Below are 13,626 nucleotides of genomic sequence, written 5' to 3' on the forward strand. Positions count from 1 at the left end.
ACTGAAATGGGCATTGTGGGATACACCTATGAAATGTGATCATTACTATGAATTGTTCTGAGGTTACCTTTCAGTGAAATTAGAAAGGTCTTAACCAGCTTGCAGTAAACTCCCTTACGCAGCAGTGAATTTACATTCTTACAAAAGAGGCCAAAATAGTGGTCATAGTCTTGTGATTTGGTGGGATGTGGACTAGGCTAGCTTAAAATAACCAAGCTTCTCTTATTTGAACATGAGAAATGAAATTTTAATGTAAAGAAGATTTCACTGCAGATTATCAGGTTGACAGAGTTGCATTTTTCTACCCCAGGCTGGTAAGCATCAAGAATATGAACAGAAGTTACTCCAGGAATTATACAAGTTAAACCCCAACTTCCTCCAGCTGTCTTCAAATGCAGTTGACAAGAACAAGAACAAAGTGACTTCACTACAGAGGTATGATGTGTAAGTAAAGGTTCTCTGCGTGTGCTCTTTAGTTTTCATCAAACCTCCACCTTTACCCCTCTTTCTAAGCACTCTGCTTCACTGCCTTACTGCTTAAGCCAGCACACTTGACATCTTACTTCCTTTGCATCATTATACAGATGTATGTAGCATTTTCAAACAACTGTTTCAGCAGATGTTCGCATTAGTGCATCATTTACAATTGTAAAATAGTATGGTTTGGTGTGAAATAGCAGGGCATGTCATTAAACTGGAAATACAAAATACAATATTTACTCATTTTAAATACAACACAACATTACTATGAATGTGTGAGTCCACCTTGCCTTTAGAAGGTGAGAATGCCACAAAGGACTCATCTGAAAGACAAAGTTAGTGTAAAATGTTCTGACTCATTGCAACTTAGTTGAGATTTTTGTTTCAATACTTTGGCTGCTAATATGTAGGGTGCAGACTTTGACAGGGTAACATAGATTTATATGTCTGTTTAATGAAAGGTTGCTGAGGGTTTTTTGACCTAGCACCAATCTATTCCAAGTAACAATTTTAAGTGGTTGTCTATTTCTGGAAAAGCTTACATTACTTAATAGCAGAAACAGCATTAATATTTAGAATATGACATAAGGTTTGTGCTTGCAAGATGCTTCTTGAGTTTGGATGGTAGTCAGACTACTGTTACCTCTGGTTTAGCCTCTTCAACTATTAATAAGGCAAACTTAAATGAATGGGAAAATCTATTTGTGAATGAACACCTGAACTTTGTGATCATGGCAAATGATTGGTGAACAAGAATTTGCACTCTTTAGATCCTTCTTAATGGGGATCCTTTTCCAATAAGATTTCAAGAGCAACCTTGCTCAGGATCCTAAACAATTTTTCCAGTGCCAAATCTTAGTGGATCAGCATTGCCTCTTAAAGGAAAAGACAAATCTTGTATTAAGGAAAGTTGATACATTGACTCTGGGCAGAACATCAGATCAGTTTTGTCATGTGCCAGCCTCTCATATGGATAATGATACCTTCTTACTCTCTTGGCTGTTGTATTAGTGTGAGCTTTGCGAGAGAAATACTGTTTCTTCAAGAGCATCAAAAGAAATAAACCAAACATGCAAGAGTCAAGTCATGTTTTCTCACAGTGTGGTCTGATCTGATGGAGTCACATCATAAGGCAAGAAGAAACAGCAAGAAGACAATGTCTTTAGAAATGGCTATAAATTTGGCTCTGTCCAGTCTCTGCAGTAGGGATTTCTCAAGAACTTAATTACCATTCTTACAAAAAGACCCAAGGTAGATTGGGTATGCATGACCATTCTATCTGGTCCATAAAACAAAGTAGAAATAAGCTTACTTCCTACTGGTTCATTCTGAATTGTCTGTGCTGTCTCAGCAGTCTTACATCTCCCGTGATTTATTTTATAAGATCCCAGTAAGCTTGAAAGCTGAAGAAACTGAATAAATGTTAGGTTCCTTCTATCCTCTTGTCATCTGTTTTGATGTTTTTTGCCACTCTTTGCTGTGAATCTAAGTTCTTAAGCATAGAGTTCAGCTTTGTTCCTGAAACAAGTGTCATCTAAGTGGCAAATAAGTTGGTTCTGCAGTCAAAACAGAAAATGCATCTGCTGTATACTTCATGAAGATTTTCTTTCATGAGTTCTTTATTATTATTTTTTCTGCTCAAACTTAACTTCTATTGGTCCAGAGAAAAGGCTGCGATTCCCACTGCTTTCTGATTTCATACAGTTCTTGTGGGCAGTAACTTGAAATGCTGACAGAGAAGTAGCCACGTTGTGACTTTACTCATCAGTTACCAGCATTCAAATCTGGAAGAGATGTAGACAAGCAACTTTTATGTGGGTGTAAACTTTAGAACACGGTAGGCAAGCAGATAAGAATTACATGGCAGACTAATTTTCAACTTGATAAATGGAACTGACAGTGCCATATTTACCTTCTTGTAGTGTCTGCTTTATGGAACCAATCCAGAAATGCATGGAAAGATGAGGAATCAATATAAAAATTGAAAATGCAATCAATTTTTGTTAGTTAGATCAGTGACGCTTGGTTTTAAAGAGCAGGGTGTGTCTGTTCCACATTCATTTTGAGAACTCATAAATTTATTGCATTTCAAGGAATGAATGGCAAGACAAGATACACATTTTGAAAAGAGCACAGGTCTTTAAACATAAGTTACAGTTCTAAATATCCTTTATTCCTTGCTGGGATGGTGATTTCAAAAATAGGGTGAAACTGAAGGACTAATTAGGAGAAAGAAACATTTATAATTATGTTGATGATAAAAATTAATATTTATTTGCATATACATACAAAACCCAGCAGGGAATGTCTGTTTAAAGATGTGATTCCCTGCTTCAGTTTACCTTTATTCATCCTCTCAAATAACTTTACACACCAAAAGAACCTTATTTAGTGATCAATGCTTATATTAGCCTGGGTTTTGAAACTTTGGGAATAAATACTTGAAACGAGACAAATTGGGTAACTTAGAACTGGTACAGTGATATTTCAGAAGTGTATAATGCCGGTCACATGGGGAAAATCCTCAAGGACAAAGCATGGATATAGCATATGAAGGGTAGGGATAAGATTACTCATAAAAGTGGAGAATGTTGGGATGAAAGAACAGTTTAAGGACCACATGTCTTGGTGGGATTCACCTAATTAAAAAACAACAAGTATAAGTGTAAACAGCCTGCCTGGTGCAAGAAAACAGTTTCTTTCTACAGTCTTAATAGCAGACACTAACTTTTCTGTTGAAGACCTCCATATTCCTCTGCACAGTATATGGCATGAGGAATAATTTTCCCAGTGTTTCACTATTAAGATTTTCTACATAACTTGAACTCTCTTTTACTTTCACCTCTTTCCAGACCCAACAGTAATAACAAAGATGCCTGGCCATCATTACAGAGTTCAAGTAAATCAGTCAACGGCTTAACTATGGAACACAGGAAAACGCCTCCTATTTTAGAAAATGGCACAGACTCAGAACACATGACTCCAGATGGTCCAGATTCAGATTTCGGGTAATTGTGCTGCCTTTTATACTTTAGTTAGCTTTCTTTCTCTCTCACTGATGTGGAGGGATGATTCTCTAGCCTCTGTCAAGAGAGCTGGATTCAAGTTAAAATGGTTGGCCTGAACCACTAGGTGATGCCTAGGTGGGGGGACTGCACATTATTTTGCAATGGGCAGTTTGTTCAGGAGAAGTCTGTGTCTAGGCCAGAAGATGATTTTAAAAGGTAAGGGTTGTGGAAAAGGCAAGGCATTTTGAAACAAGTTTCCTTCTGCGTCTGTGTTCTAGCAAACTACATACCTCACTTCAGCAAACAATTTTTAATGTTCTTTAAGAGAAAAAGTTGCTTAGTAGGAACTCTCATCTTTTAGGTAAGAGTCATTTAGTTAATTGTCTTGAATACTCTGATCTCAGTTGGCAGACACTCTTCATCCAGGCATTTTGTTAAGCAAGTATGGCACTGGATTGAGATCCATCAGCTTTCCTCTCCCTTTAGACTACTAAGACTACTTGAATTTGTGTTTAATACTGCAATATGTCCCTTGCATCATAAGCTTCATTGTGGGGCTTTTAACAAGTTGGATTCAAAATGCAGGTTGCATAGCACAGTTGCATAGCACAGCATATTATGCTTTTGAATTGGGAATAGTGATGTGTACTGTTGCAGTGTGGAAACTGCTTTCTTAGGCTCTAGTTTCCCACCTGTAATAGGTTGAGGTGGGGGAAAGTGGCCATATAAGTTGCCTGACTCCGTTGTTTCTTGTTCTAGTGTTCTAGTGTTAATGAGGCACCAGAACACAGGAGGTTACTTCCATGTTGCACCAGTAATGTATGAGCTGGGCCTAAGAAGCTTATTAGGAAATAGGGTAACTCACTGAACTGGGCCTAAGAAACTTATTAGGAAATAGGGTAACTCACTGAATACCTTGCACCTTGACCTAATATTTCAGACTTCATCACTAGAAATCATTGCAGACATCAACACTTTTGGAAGTAGAATGTCAATAGAAGAGCGTTCCTATTTAGAAAAACATCCCATTACCTAATTTTGAAGCTGTCCTGCTGAGAAGAATGTGATCTGCTTTAGATATTCCATTGTGGATTACCACAGCACTATTGAAATGTTGTAGTAATGCTTTGTATGAAACTAAGCATCTCTTAGGCTCTTGTTTAGTTATGAGCCTGAAAAAATGATCTGAAAATGTTCTACACATCTGTAGTACTGGTTCAGCTGACCAGGATCCAAAGGTCCACACAATGAATAGGACTTTCTCATCTTTCCCCACTACTGTCTCATCTTCCTCCTCCACCATCCCACAACCACTCCTGAAGGTTAGAAAACATTTCAGAGCAAGATTTAACATGGCACAAAAGGACTACAGTTGAAATAAAAAATTGTCAACCTTTCCTCCGTGAGTGGAAGAGCTTTTTACTCTTACCTTAAGAATCGTTTGGTTCCAGCCTTCGCCTGTGGCTAGTCTTATGCCTAAAATGGGATGATTTGGTACTTGAAACCATATTCAGCTCTTCCTCTAAGTGGATCATAGGTCTAATCCAGATATCAAGATTTTCAGAGGCATGCTATCACAGACTTAACAAGAACTCAAGCCTATTTATTTGTAAAGGTGTTTTGAACATCTGACAACTTCTATGAAACAGCTGTGTTTCTGGCCGCAGGACTGAAAAACTGCAATATTTATAATAATGAGAAAAGAATTAAGAAATAAGTTTTGCGTTTGAATAATTAATTTAAAAGTTTCAGTTCATTATGAGTGTTAAATAGTTTTACACAAAGAAAAAAACAATCTGTTTCACCTAGTTTTACTCCATGCTTTGCTTAAAAATTTACATAGTGTTAAGTGGGCTGAAACAATGTAATATACACATTTATACATTTCCCTCTTTGCCTGTGGACTTAAGATAATTCAACAGATATTGAAAGAGTTGTGTTCTGCCAAAACCTCTAAAATGTAGGCTATAGCTGGAGTATAGTGGTCATTTGATTTTTGAGTTTGTATGACTTAACAAACATAAATTCTTTTTAGAATACTTTCTTGTGTTGACTTCCTGCTTCTGTAATTGATTCAGATGAGACTGTATATAGTCTTGTTTATCCAGTCCTATATCATCCACAGACATGTGAAAACAGACATATGTCTATGTGCTTAGAATTAGACTTTATTGTAGGAAGAATTTGGGAATGACCAGTATAGCTTTGAATAGATCACTAAATTCAGGGTCACACCTCACAAGTATCAATCTTAAAAGCAGGAAGTGATTCTGCTCATTTACAGTCAGTGGCTGAGATAAAATCAGCAAATGATTTACTTACCTGCTTGACGCTCCCTCTTTTTTCTTTGTTACCTTTTAAACTGTTAGGATTACTTTGTCATTCAGTTGCATAAGGAATTATGGTGTCTGCAGCCAGAGCACTTTGCACAAAGGACTGGAGGCTGCAAAGTATACCATATGCAGGAGATTGGATAGAGCAAGTGTGGGAATATGCACTTGTGGCAAAACTAACATGTTTGAGAAAAAAGGAAAGGAAATTGGTCTTGCTTTGTCAAATATTGTAATTTATTCAAATGTCTTTGCTTAACACTCATACGTTTTAGGGTGTTTGAAATTTTTATGTTTAGTGCAGAAAAAGAAAATATATTTATTGTTTTATATATGACTATTTTAATAGATGCTCACTTGGTTGACATCTTAATTGAGCTATCCAGTTTGACCCCAAGATCTCCTTCCTGATCAGTCACAACCAGTTTGGACCCCATGAGTGTATATGTAAAGTTAGGGGTTTTTGCTCCACTATGCATCACTTTACACTTGCTCACATCAAACTACATTTCCCATTTTAATGCCCATTCACCTAGTTTCAATATACCTTTTTGGATCTCCCTGCAATTTCTTAGTTTTTAATACTCTGGACAACTTAGTGTCATCAGCAAACCAGGTTACTTCTGTACTTGCCCCTAACTCCAGGTCATTTATGAACAAGTTAAAAAGCACTGGTTACAGTACTGATTTTTGCATTCCCTATAGAGGAAGAACTGTCTATTTATTCCTGCTTTCTGTTACTTAACCAGTTGCTCATCCATAAGAGGACCTGTCTTCTTTTCCTATGAGTGCTAAACTTGTTCTAGGTTCTTTTGGTGAGAGAATTTATCAAAAGCTTTTTGACAGTCTCAAGTATGCAATGTCAACTTGGATACCTTTACTTACATGCTTGTTGACACCCTCGAAGAACTTTAATGGGTTGGTGAGACAGGACATACCCTTGTGGAAGCCATGCTGCTTTTGCTTCAGCCTGACTTGCTCTTCTGCATGTTTGGTAATTCAATTTTTAATAATTCTGCAGATATTTTCTGAATATTTGCATTTCTCCATCAGTTGATGTCCAGTAGCTTACTGCAACACCTGCTGGGTTTGCCAACAAGATGGTGGCAGTATATTATTTTCCAGTTGAACTGCCATATCAGCCAATTCATTTTCTAGCATCTTGGTTTCTTCTAGTGTCTCAAATGTTAGCCTTACTTAATACTGCAGGTTGTGCTAGCATACATTTGCAGCCTGAACCCAGCCAGTGCACCTTCCATCATGCATGCCTGGCCTGATCCCCTTCGCTCACTTAGCTTTTGACAGCACCTGATCTGGTATCTCTCCTTGTCCTGCTGTCACCATTCCTTCAACTCATCTTTTCATGGTTTTTGAAATTGCTGATCTTATTCCAAGTTTTGTCTTGTCCTTTCCTGGCTCTTCCTGTTGCTCTGCTGTTCTAATTTTGGGTGAGTGGATGCATGAGCGGCTGGAGCTTCAGTTTTGTCTCCTGTTGTGTTTAAGTGAGAGGTTGTGACAGCATTCCTATTGTCTTGAAACTGAAGCAGCACAAAGGAGAAGTGAGCTTTTCTGCTGTGGTGAATAGTTTTATTGGTTCATTCACTTTCTATTTTACCTTTATTCCTTTTGCCTCTTCTCTTTCTTTCATGTCTCTCCTCTCTTTACAACTCGGTGTACTGAAATCTAAATTGGGGAGTCCTCTGGGCTCCATCAATTTCAAGTTGAGCACAAAGCTCTTATAAATAGGTATGGAGCCTGCTTCATGAACACCAGTTTAATGTTGGGGGCTGATAGTAGGGGCAATGGACAAACTTTGATTGCTGTGAGGTTACACTGAGTAACAATGAACAAGCAGAATATGCAAGATGGAGCTAATCAGCATGTTGTCAGTTATCTCCATGAACTAGGTTTTCCAAAATTATTTTTTAAATTTATTCCTACAGTTTCAGGCCATCAGGCTGTATCTTTTACATTTGCCTAATAGTTTTTCTTTCTCTCTAGCACTATCGACAAACCTTCAGATTCTCTCAGTATAGGAAACTGTGATAACTCGCAGCAGGTAAGATTTGAGAACCAACACTTCTTAACTCTTGTCAACTGCATACCCTTATATTTGCAAAAGGACTATATTGTGTGTTGAAATATTTATTTGCCATAATCTTAAATATACCTTCCTGCCTATCAGTTGCATAAGATGGTTGCTTGATTAAAACTTCATAGTAGCTGTAAAAGCACATGTTATTTGGAAATGACCAAATGGTTGTTAAAAGAAGGAACTGTTTTTACTATACGATTGTAAAACTGTGTTCTTTTTCTTTTAGATATCAAATAGTGACACACCTTCACCACCACCCGGCTTATCAAAATCCAATTCAGTCATCCCCATCAGTTCATCCAATCACAGTGCACGGTCTCCCTTTGAAGGGGCTATAACAGAGTCACAGTCTCTCTTCTCAGACAACTTCCGGCACCCCAACCCTATTCCAAGTGGACTCCCTCCATTTCCCAGTTCCCCACAGACTTCAAATGACTGGCCGATGGCACCAGAGCCACAGAGCCTCTTCACATCAGGTATAGTATTAGTTAAACAACCCATGCACACAATAGCTTGAAATAATAACTTCAGGCTCTTGTATTTACTTACAGTTTAGCATGAACTTGATTGTGCTGCTCAGTACTGCTCCAATTTAAAGAACTTGTGAATATGTCACAATTATTATTTTGTAAAGTGCTTTACCTTTTTCATAGATGGTGGAAATATAGATTCAAAATAAAGATTCAAAATAAATAAAGAAAACCTTACATAAATCATACTTTGTGCTTGTATGCTAATGAGCAATGAGACCAATAAGAACATTTTGCTTAAAATTACAAGCGGTGAGACATTTTCATTAGTAACTGAACAGTTCTTCTCAATCAAGTTCCTTCATGTAGGACATCTCTAGAATTATCTAGCCTCTAGCAAGGAATATATGCAGTGGAAAGAGTGGTTTCTTACATTTAAAAGACGAAGCAGTGCTACTGTAATGTGTTGCAGAAGGTGGATGGGAAATTCCTAGGGTTGGATCTTGAAAACCATGAGGTGCTTCTGCCAGATTTTTCAGCAACTTCCCTAGTAGGCCCACACAGCCTCCACCTCAGTTTTCTGAAGGGGCTTGTTACCTTCGGGAGCAGCTTTTCAGGTGAAACAGAAATGCGAAATTCTCAAGTAGAGGATCAGTTTAGAACTATAGGGAAGAAAAACGCAAAGATAAAGAAAGTTGCTTTCTTGGTAACTGTACACCATTAGAACATAAAGGATATTGTGAGCTTTAATCTAAAAACCAGTTGCCCCTAGAATAGGATTCCCCAACCTGTTACTCTCCAGATATTTTGGACTACAACTCCAAGGACCAATGGGAATTAGAATCCAAAACATCTGGAGGGTACCAGGCTGGGGGAAACTGCCATAGGAATGAGAATAACCAATTATTGGAAAGGGAAATCGGTCAGTATTTTGACTCATATTAAGCTGGGGAAAATGCAACTTTGTCTTTAATAACCTGTTTTAAATCCCACAGAAACCATCCCAGTATCCTCGTCTACAGACTGGCAAGCGGCGTTTGGATTTGGTTCTTCCAAACAGCAAGAAGATGACTTGGGGTTTGATCCCTTTGATATCACCCGCAAAGCCTTAGCAGACCTGATCGAGAAGGAACTGTCGGTCCAAGACCAACCCTCCCTCTCGCCCACGTCTCTCCAGAACCCTTCCCCACACACTACAACCGCCAAAGGGTCAGGCTCTGGATTTCTGCATCCTGCTGCGCCCGCAAATGCCAACTCTCTCAATAGCACATTTTCAGTCTTGCCACAGAGGTTCCCGCAATTTCAACAGCATCGAGCAGTTTACAACTCCTTCAGTTTTCCAGGCCAAGCCGCTCGCTATCCTTGGATGGCCTTCCCACGCAATAACATCATGCACTTGAACCACACAGCAAATCCCCCTTCAAATAGTAATTTCTTGGACTTAAACCTCCCACCACAGCACAGCACAGGTCTAGGAGGGATCCCTATAGCAGGTAAGTGCGCTGAGAAAGCATCAGTGAGCCTTGTTCATGCCTTCAGCTTCTCTAAATCAGAGTAGCGAGAAGGGGTTGATGGTATTTGGTACTGGAATTGATAATGTAACTATCATGATGGAAATGTGTTTTTATGCATTTTGAAAATGAAATGTTTAGCTTGGAATTTAGCCTTATAATGAGCTTTATAAGGAAAGTGGAGTATCGTATGTCCAATCATCCTTATTTCAAAAGTGATTTTATGATTTACATTGACAGTCTTGATCATGCTGTAGAGTTGATCTTTATTTTAAATATATAGTTTACTTAATTGCATAAGTAGATTACATTTTAACTTTTTTTAAAAAAATGAATCCTTCAGTCCCGGTTCATGATGCTTGGCATATATGGCAGGAAAAAGCTATTTTTTATTTATTTTTTGAAGTTTTTGTATTCTGCTTTTATACAGTATATATCCCGGGGTACTTGCACTTTCCAAAGTCAGCAGAATGGATAACTCCGTTACAGTGATTAAAATTCAGTTTCCTTTTCACTGAAATCTTTCTTTTTTAATAATTTAAAATGCCTGAGAGAATGAAAATGCCCCAACCGGATGTCTGAAAAACAACAATGTAGGCACCAGATGAACTTCACTGGGGAGGGAATTTATCAGCCAGTGTGCTGCCAATGCAATAGCTATATCTTTTCTCTCCATTGCCATTTGTACTCTAGTATCTTCAATTGTATCTGAAATCTTACATTGATGAGCCAGCGAATTTAAAATTGTGCAAAAAATATTCTTTATAATTCCGTATATGAAGCCATCTGACACCTTTACCATTCACTTTAATCCCTTGCCCTTCATTTTTGTAACATTTCACTCCAGCTGGCATTATTGTTTCCCGCTGGAAGAGAGTGTACTTCGTAGCTGACACACACAAGACTTTGTGGCATAGCAAGCATCACTTCACGATAATACCTTTTGGAATTTTAGAGCAAACTTCAAGTAACCTGTTCCTTCCATCATAATTTGCAGTGGTCTTTTCCTTGGGATGTTTTGGGTTTACATCTTTAAACAGTGTGGATAGTATTGTTCAGTAATAGCACATTTTTATTTCTGTAAACTAGTTTTCCTGTGCTTTATTTTTCTTGGCTACTGATAAATTATTGTTTTTTCCCCTATTCTTATTATGATTCACTTAAAACATTTATATACCATCCATTTCTTACTGATAGTGACTGCTTATGTTAGTATTTTGGGAATCCAGAGGATTTGCAGTTTATCATAAAATCTGTAACATGGTCACAACACCTGTCTTTTCATTCTGGTTACAAAAGCATTTCTTTGGCACTTTAGTCTTAGCTTTGGCTCTGGCTTAGATATATAGTTTGAAAATGGAAAAAGCTAGTAATTATGTCAGGATATAAAAACATGCAGAGAAGCATTTCAGATTCTCCATGTGGCCCAGAAAAGATGTCTGCTAAGGGCTCTCCCATTCATATTCCATTAGATAAAAGGGGCTATCACTGAACTTAACAATCAGGTGTGTTAGTGTGGAAATGATGTTTGAATGTGTGAAGTCTCTGAACTCTGGCCTAGCCTGAAAAACTCTGGCCTATCCATTTCCTTCTCTTCAGTAGAAGAGAACTCTAGAGTGGTGGTTCTCAAAGGGTGTGGCACATTACACTGGTGTGGCCAGAGAAGATGGCAAGGGTTGTAGGAAGATTCAAGGGCAATCAAAGAAACACTTAACCATTTCAGTGTAGTATCGTGGAGTATAGTATCATTTATTTATTTATTTGCAGAATATGGATAGATACCTTTTCAAAATCAAGCACTGCCAGGAGTTGTTTCTTTTTGTTCTCCAATTTATTTCTTATCAATAAAAAAAATCAGTGTGGCGTGAGCAAATTTTTATTTTGAAAGTTGTGGTCCTGAGAAAAAAGTTTGAGAACAATGAGTCAAAACCACCTTCTAAATACGTGGTATATTCTGAAGTAGAGTGTTGTAGTGTAGTTGAATGAAATATGTTTCCTCCCCCTTTGATTTAGTAAACATTATGCTACTTGTAAAATTTGTTTCTTTCACTCCCATGTTTTTCCTTGCAACAACTCTGTGGGCTGAGAAAGACTGGTCTAGTGAGCTTCACAGATGAGTAAGGATTTGAACCTACTGCAATGCTTTGACTACACCACACAAACTCTTTAGGAACTCTGAACACAACCTACAGAAAACAGTGTTTGCTAATTTACTTACTTAGATTCTTAGCCTGTGCTATTCAGAGGCTTGATTCAAAAATAGATCTTTGTAGCTCTTTATCGTAGTAGTGGTCATAGTTGCTTTAGGGACGCTAGAAGACTAAAACAATGCAACTAATATTATGAAGTATAAAGCTTCTGCAGTAAGTTGTACCAGGGACAGGCAAGTTGGTTGTATGGCATAAAAAGCTTGTGCTGAAAAGCATTAATCTCTTTCTGCGTGCATGTGAAAAGTTCATCAAAAAATGAAAAGCCTGGAATTTCCAGTTAAGTGTAGTAATTGCTAAGGCAACTTGGAGGTTGTGATTAGTTACCATTCCTTGCTAGGTTATGGGTATTTTGATGCTGAAAACATTGTCTCTAATGAGCATTCTAGCAGCTTTCAATATCTTAACTTTCTGCATATTGTATTAACCTTCCCCTTGACACTCTTGAAGAAATGTCTTGGCTTTATGATGTATGTGCCTATTTTCCATTTATGCACCCCATTTTAGGAGAAGACAGATGTCCTTAAATAATTATGTCATCTCTGACAGAGCTTCTACCTTTCTGAGGCATAATATGCATGAAATATTTTTTGCTTTGCCCTTCTCCTGAATTTTGCACCTTTCTTATTGGATGAAAAATCTTTCTTGGCTTTTAGATTGGTCTTTGAGGTACTTACTTTTTAAACTAAACTATAGCTTTTATTTACAAATGGTGGGCGTCAGGCTTCACTGACTTAGCCATCAATGTGAGAAAGCTATCTTCAGATAGTTTAACAAATATTTTAGTAATTATTGACTTCTTTTTAAATCATAGGAACAGTATTTCCCAGTGAAAATACTGTTTTCAGCAGTGCTAAACTTGATTACAAGGCCAAATACACTGAATATGTTATCTAAATTAAGTCATAATATAATTAAGAGTTGCAAGGGTTTTTTATATTAGTGTGGGAATTTTACTTGCTAATTCAGGGTCAATATGCAGAAAGAAGGAATTTTTTTGAATTTGCTGTTGAATTTTATGTTGGCAAGTTGCATAGTATGTGCTAGTGGACTCAATGTTGTTACATTACATATTAATTTTATTTATTTAAAATATTTATATACCACTCACATGCAAAATTTCAGTGCGGTGTACAAGAGGATCTACAAAAGAGATAAAATACAATTAACAGCAATACAGAATATTTGTAAAAATGACTGCCTCATCTTAAAAGTGTAAACCATTGAATAGGACTGGCAACACATAAAAATCTTCAAGAGATGTCTGAATCTTAGAAGTGAGGATGCCTGCCACATCTGCTGGAAGAGAATTCTCCAGTGGGGGACCAACAGCACTAGATACCCAACGTCTCATGAAAAGCAGTCGGACTATTGAAACATGGGGGACAACTAACATCATTCCTCCAGATCTCAATGATCAAACTGGCATATAAGAACTCAGGCAGCCCTTAAAGTACTCAGAATCCAAGTTGTTCAGGGCCTTCTATATTAATATGAGGCTTGAGCCTTGCCCTGTAACATGGGC

The 13,626-nt window shown here is 37.6% G+C and overlaps 2 protein-coding genes across 8 annotated transcripts in view; both read left to right on the plus strand.

Annotated features, from left to right (window-relative positions):
- Positions 1–13,626, plus strand: part of CNOT4 (CCR4-NOT transcription complex subunit 4) — a 53,803-nt gene that overhangs the window by 24,103 nt on the left and 16,074 nt on the right. For 2 of the 7 annotated variants that reach the window (XM_053404572.1, XM_053404576.1), the window contains exons 7-11: positions 311–444; positions 3,333–3,488; positions 7,820–7,877; positions 8,140–8,389; positions 9,379–9,876. In XM_053404572.1, coding sequence (XP_053260547.1) covers positions 311–444; positions 3,333–3,488; positions 7,820–7,877; positions 8,140–8,389; positions 9,379–9,876 — 1,096 coding nt within the window. The remainder of the gene's footprint in view (positions 1–310; positions 445–3,332; positions 3,489–7,819; positions 7,878–8,139; positions 8,390–9,378; positions 9,877–13,626) is intronic. The other 5 variants (XM_053404574.1, XM_053404577.1, XM_053404575.1 and 2 more) reach the window with 3 other exon arrangements.
- LOC128421604 (solute carrier family 23 member 1-like) overlaps positions 9,790–13,626 on the plus strand; it is a 76,727-nt gene continuing 72,890 nt past the window's right edge. The window contains exon 1 of the mRNA XM_053404582.1: positions 9,790–9,876. The gene's annotated coding sequence lies outside the window, so the exon portion shown is untranslated. The remainder of the gene's footprint in view (positions 9,877–13,626) is intronic.

The sequence above is a fragment of the Podarcis raffonei genome, chromosome 10 (assembly GCF_027172205.1).
Source record: "Podarcis raffonei isolate rPodRaf1 chromosome 10, rPodRaf1.pri, whole genome shotgun sequence".
In the NCBI taxonomy this organism is placed as follows: domain Eukaryota; kingdom Metazoa; phylum Chordata; class Lepidosauria; order Squamata; family Lacertidae; genus Podarcis; species Podarcis raffonei.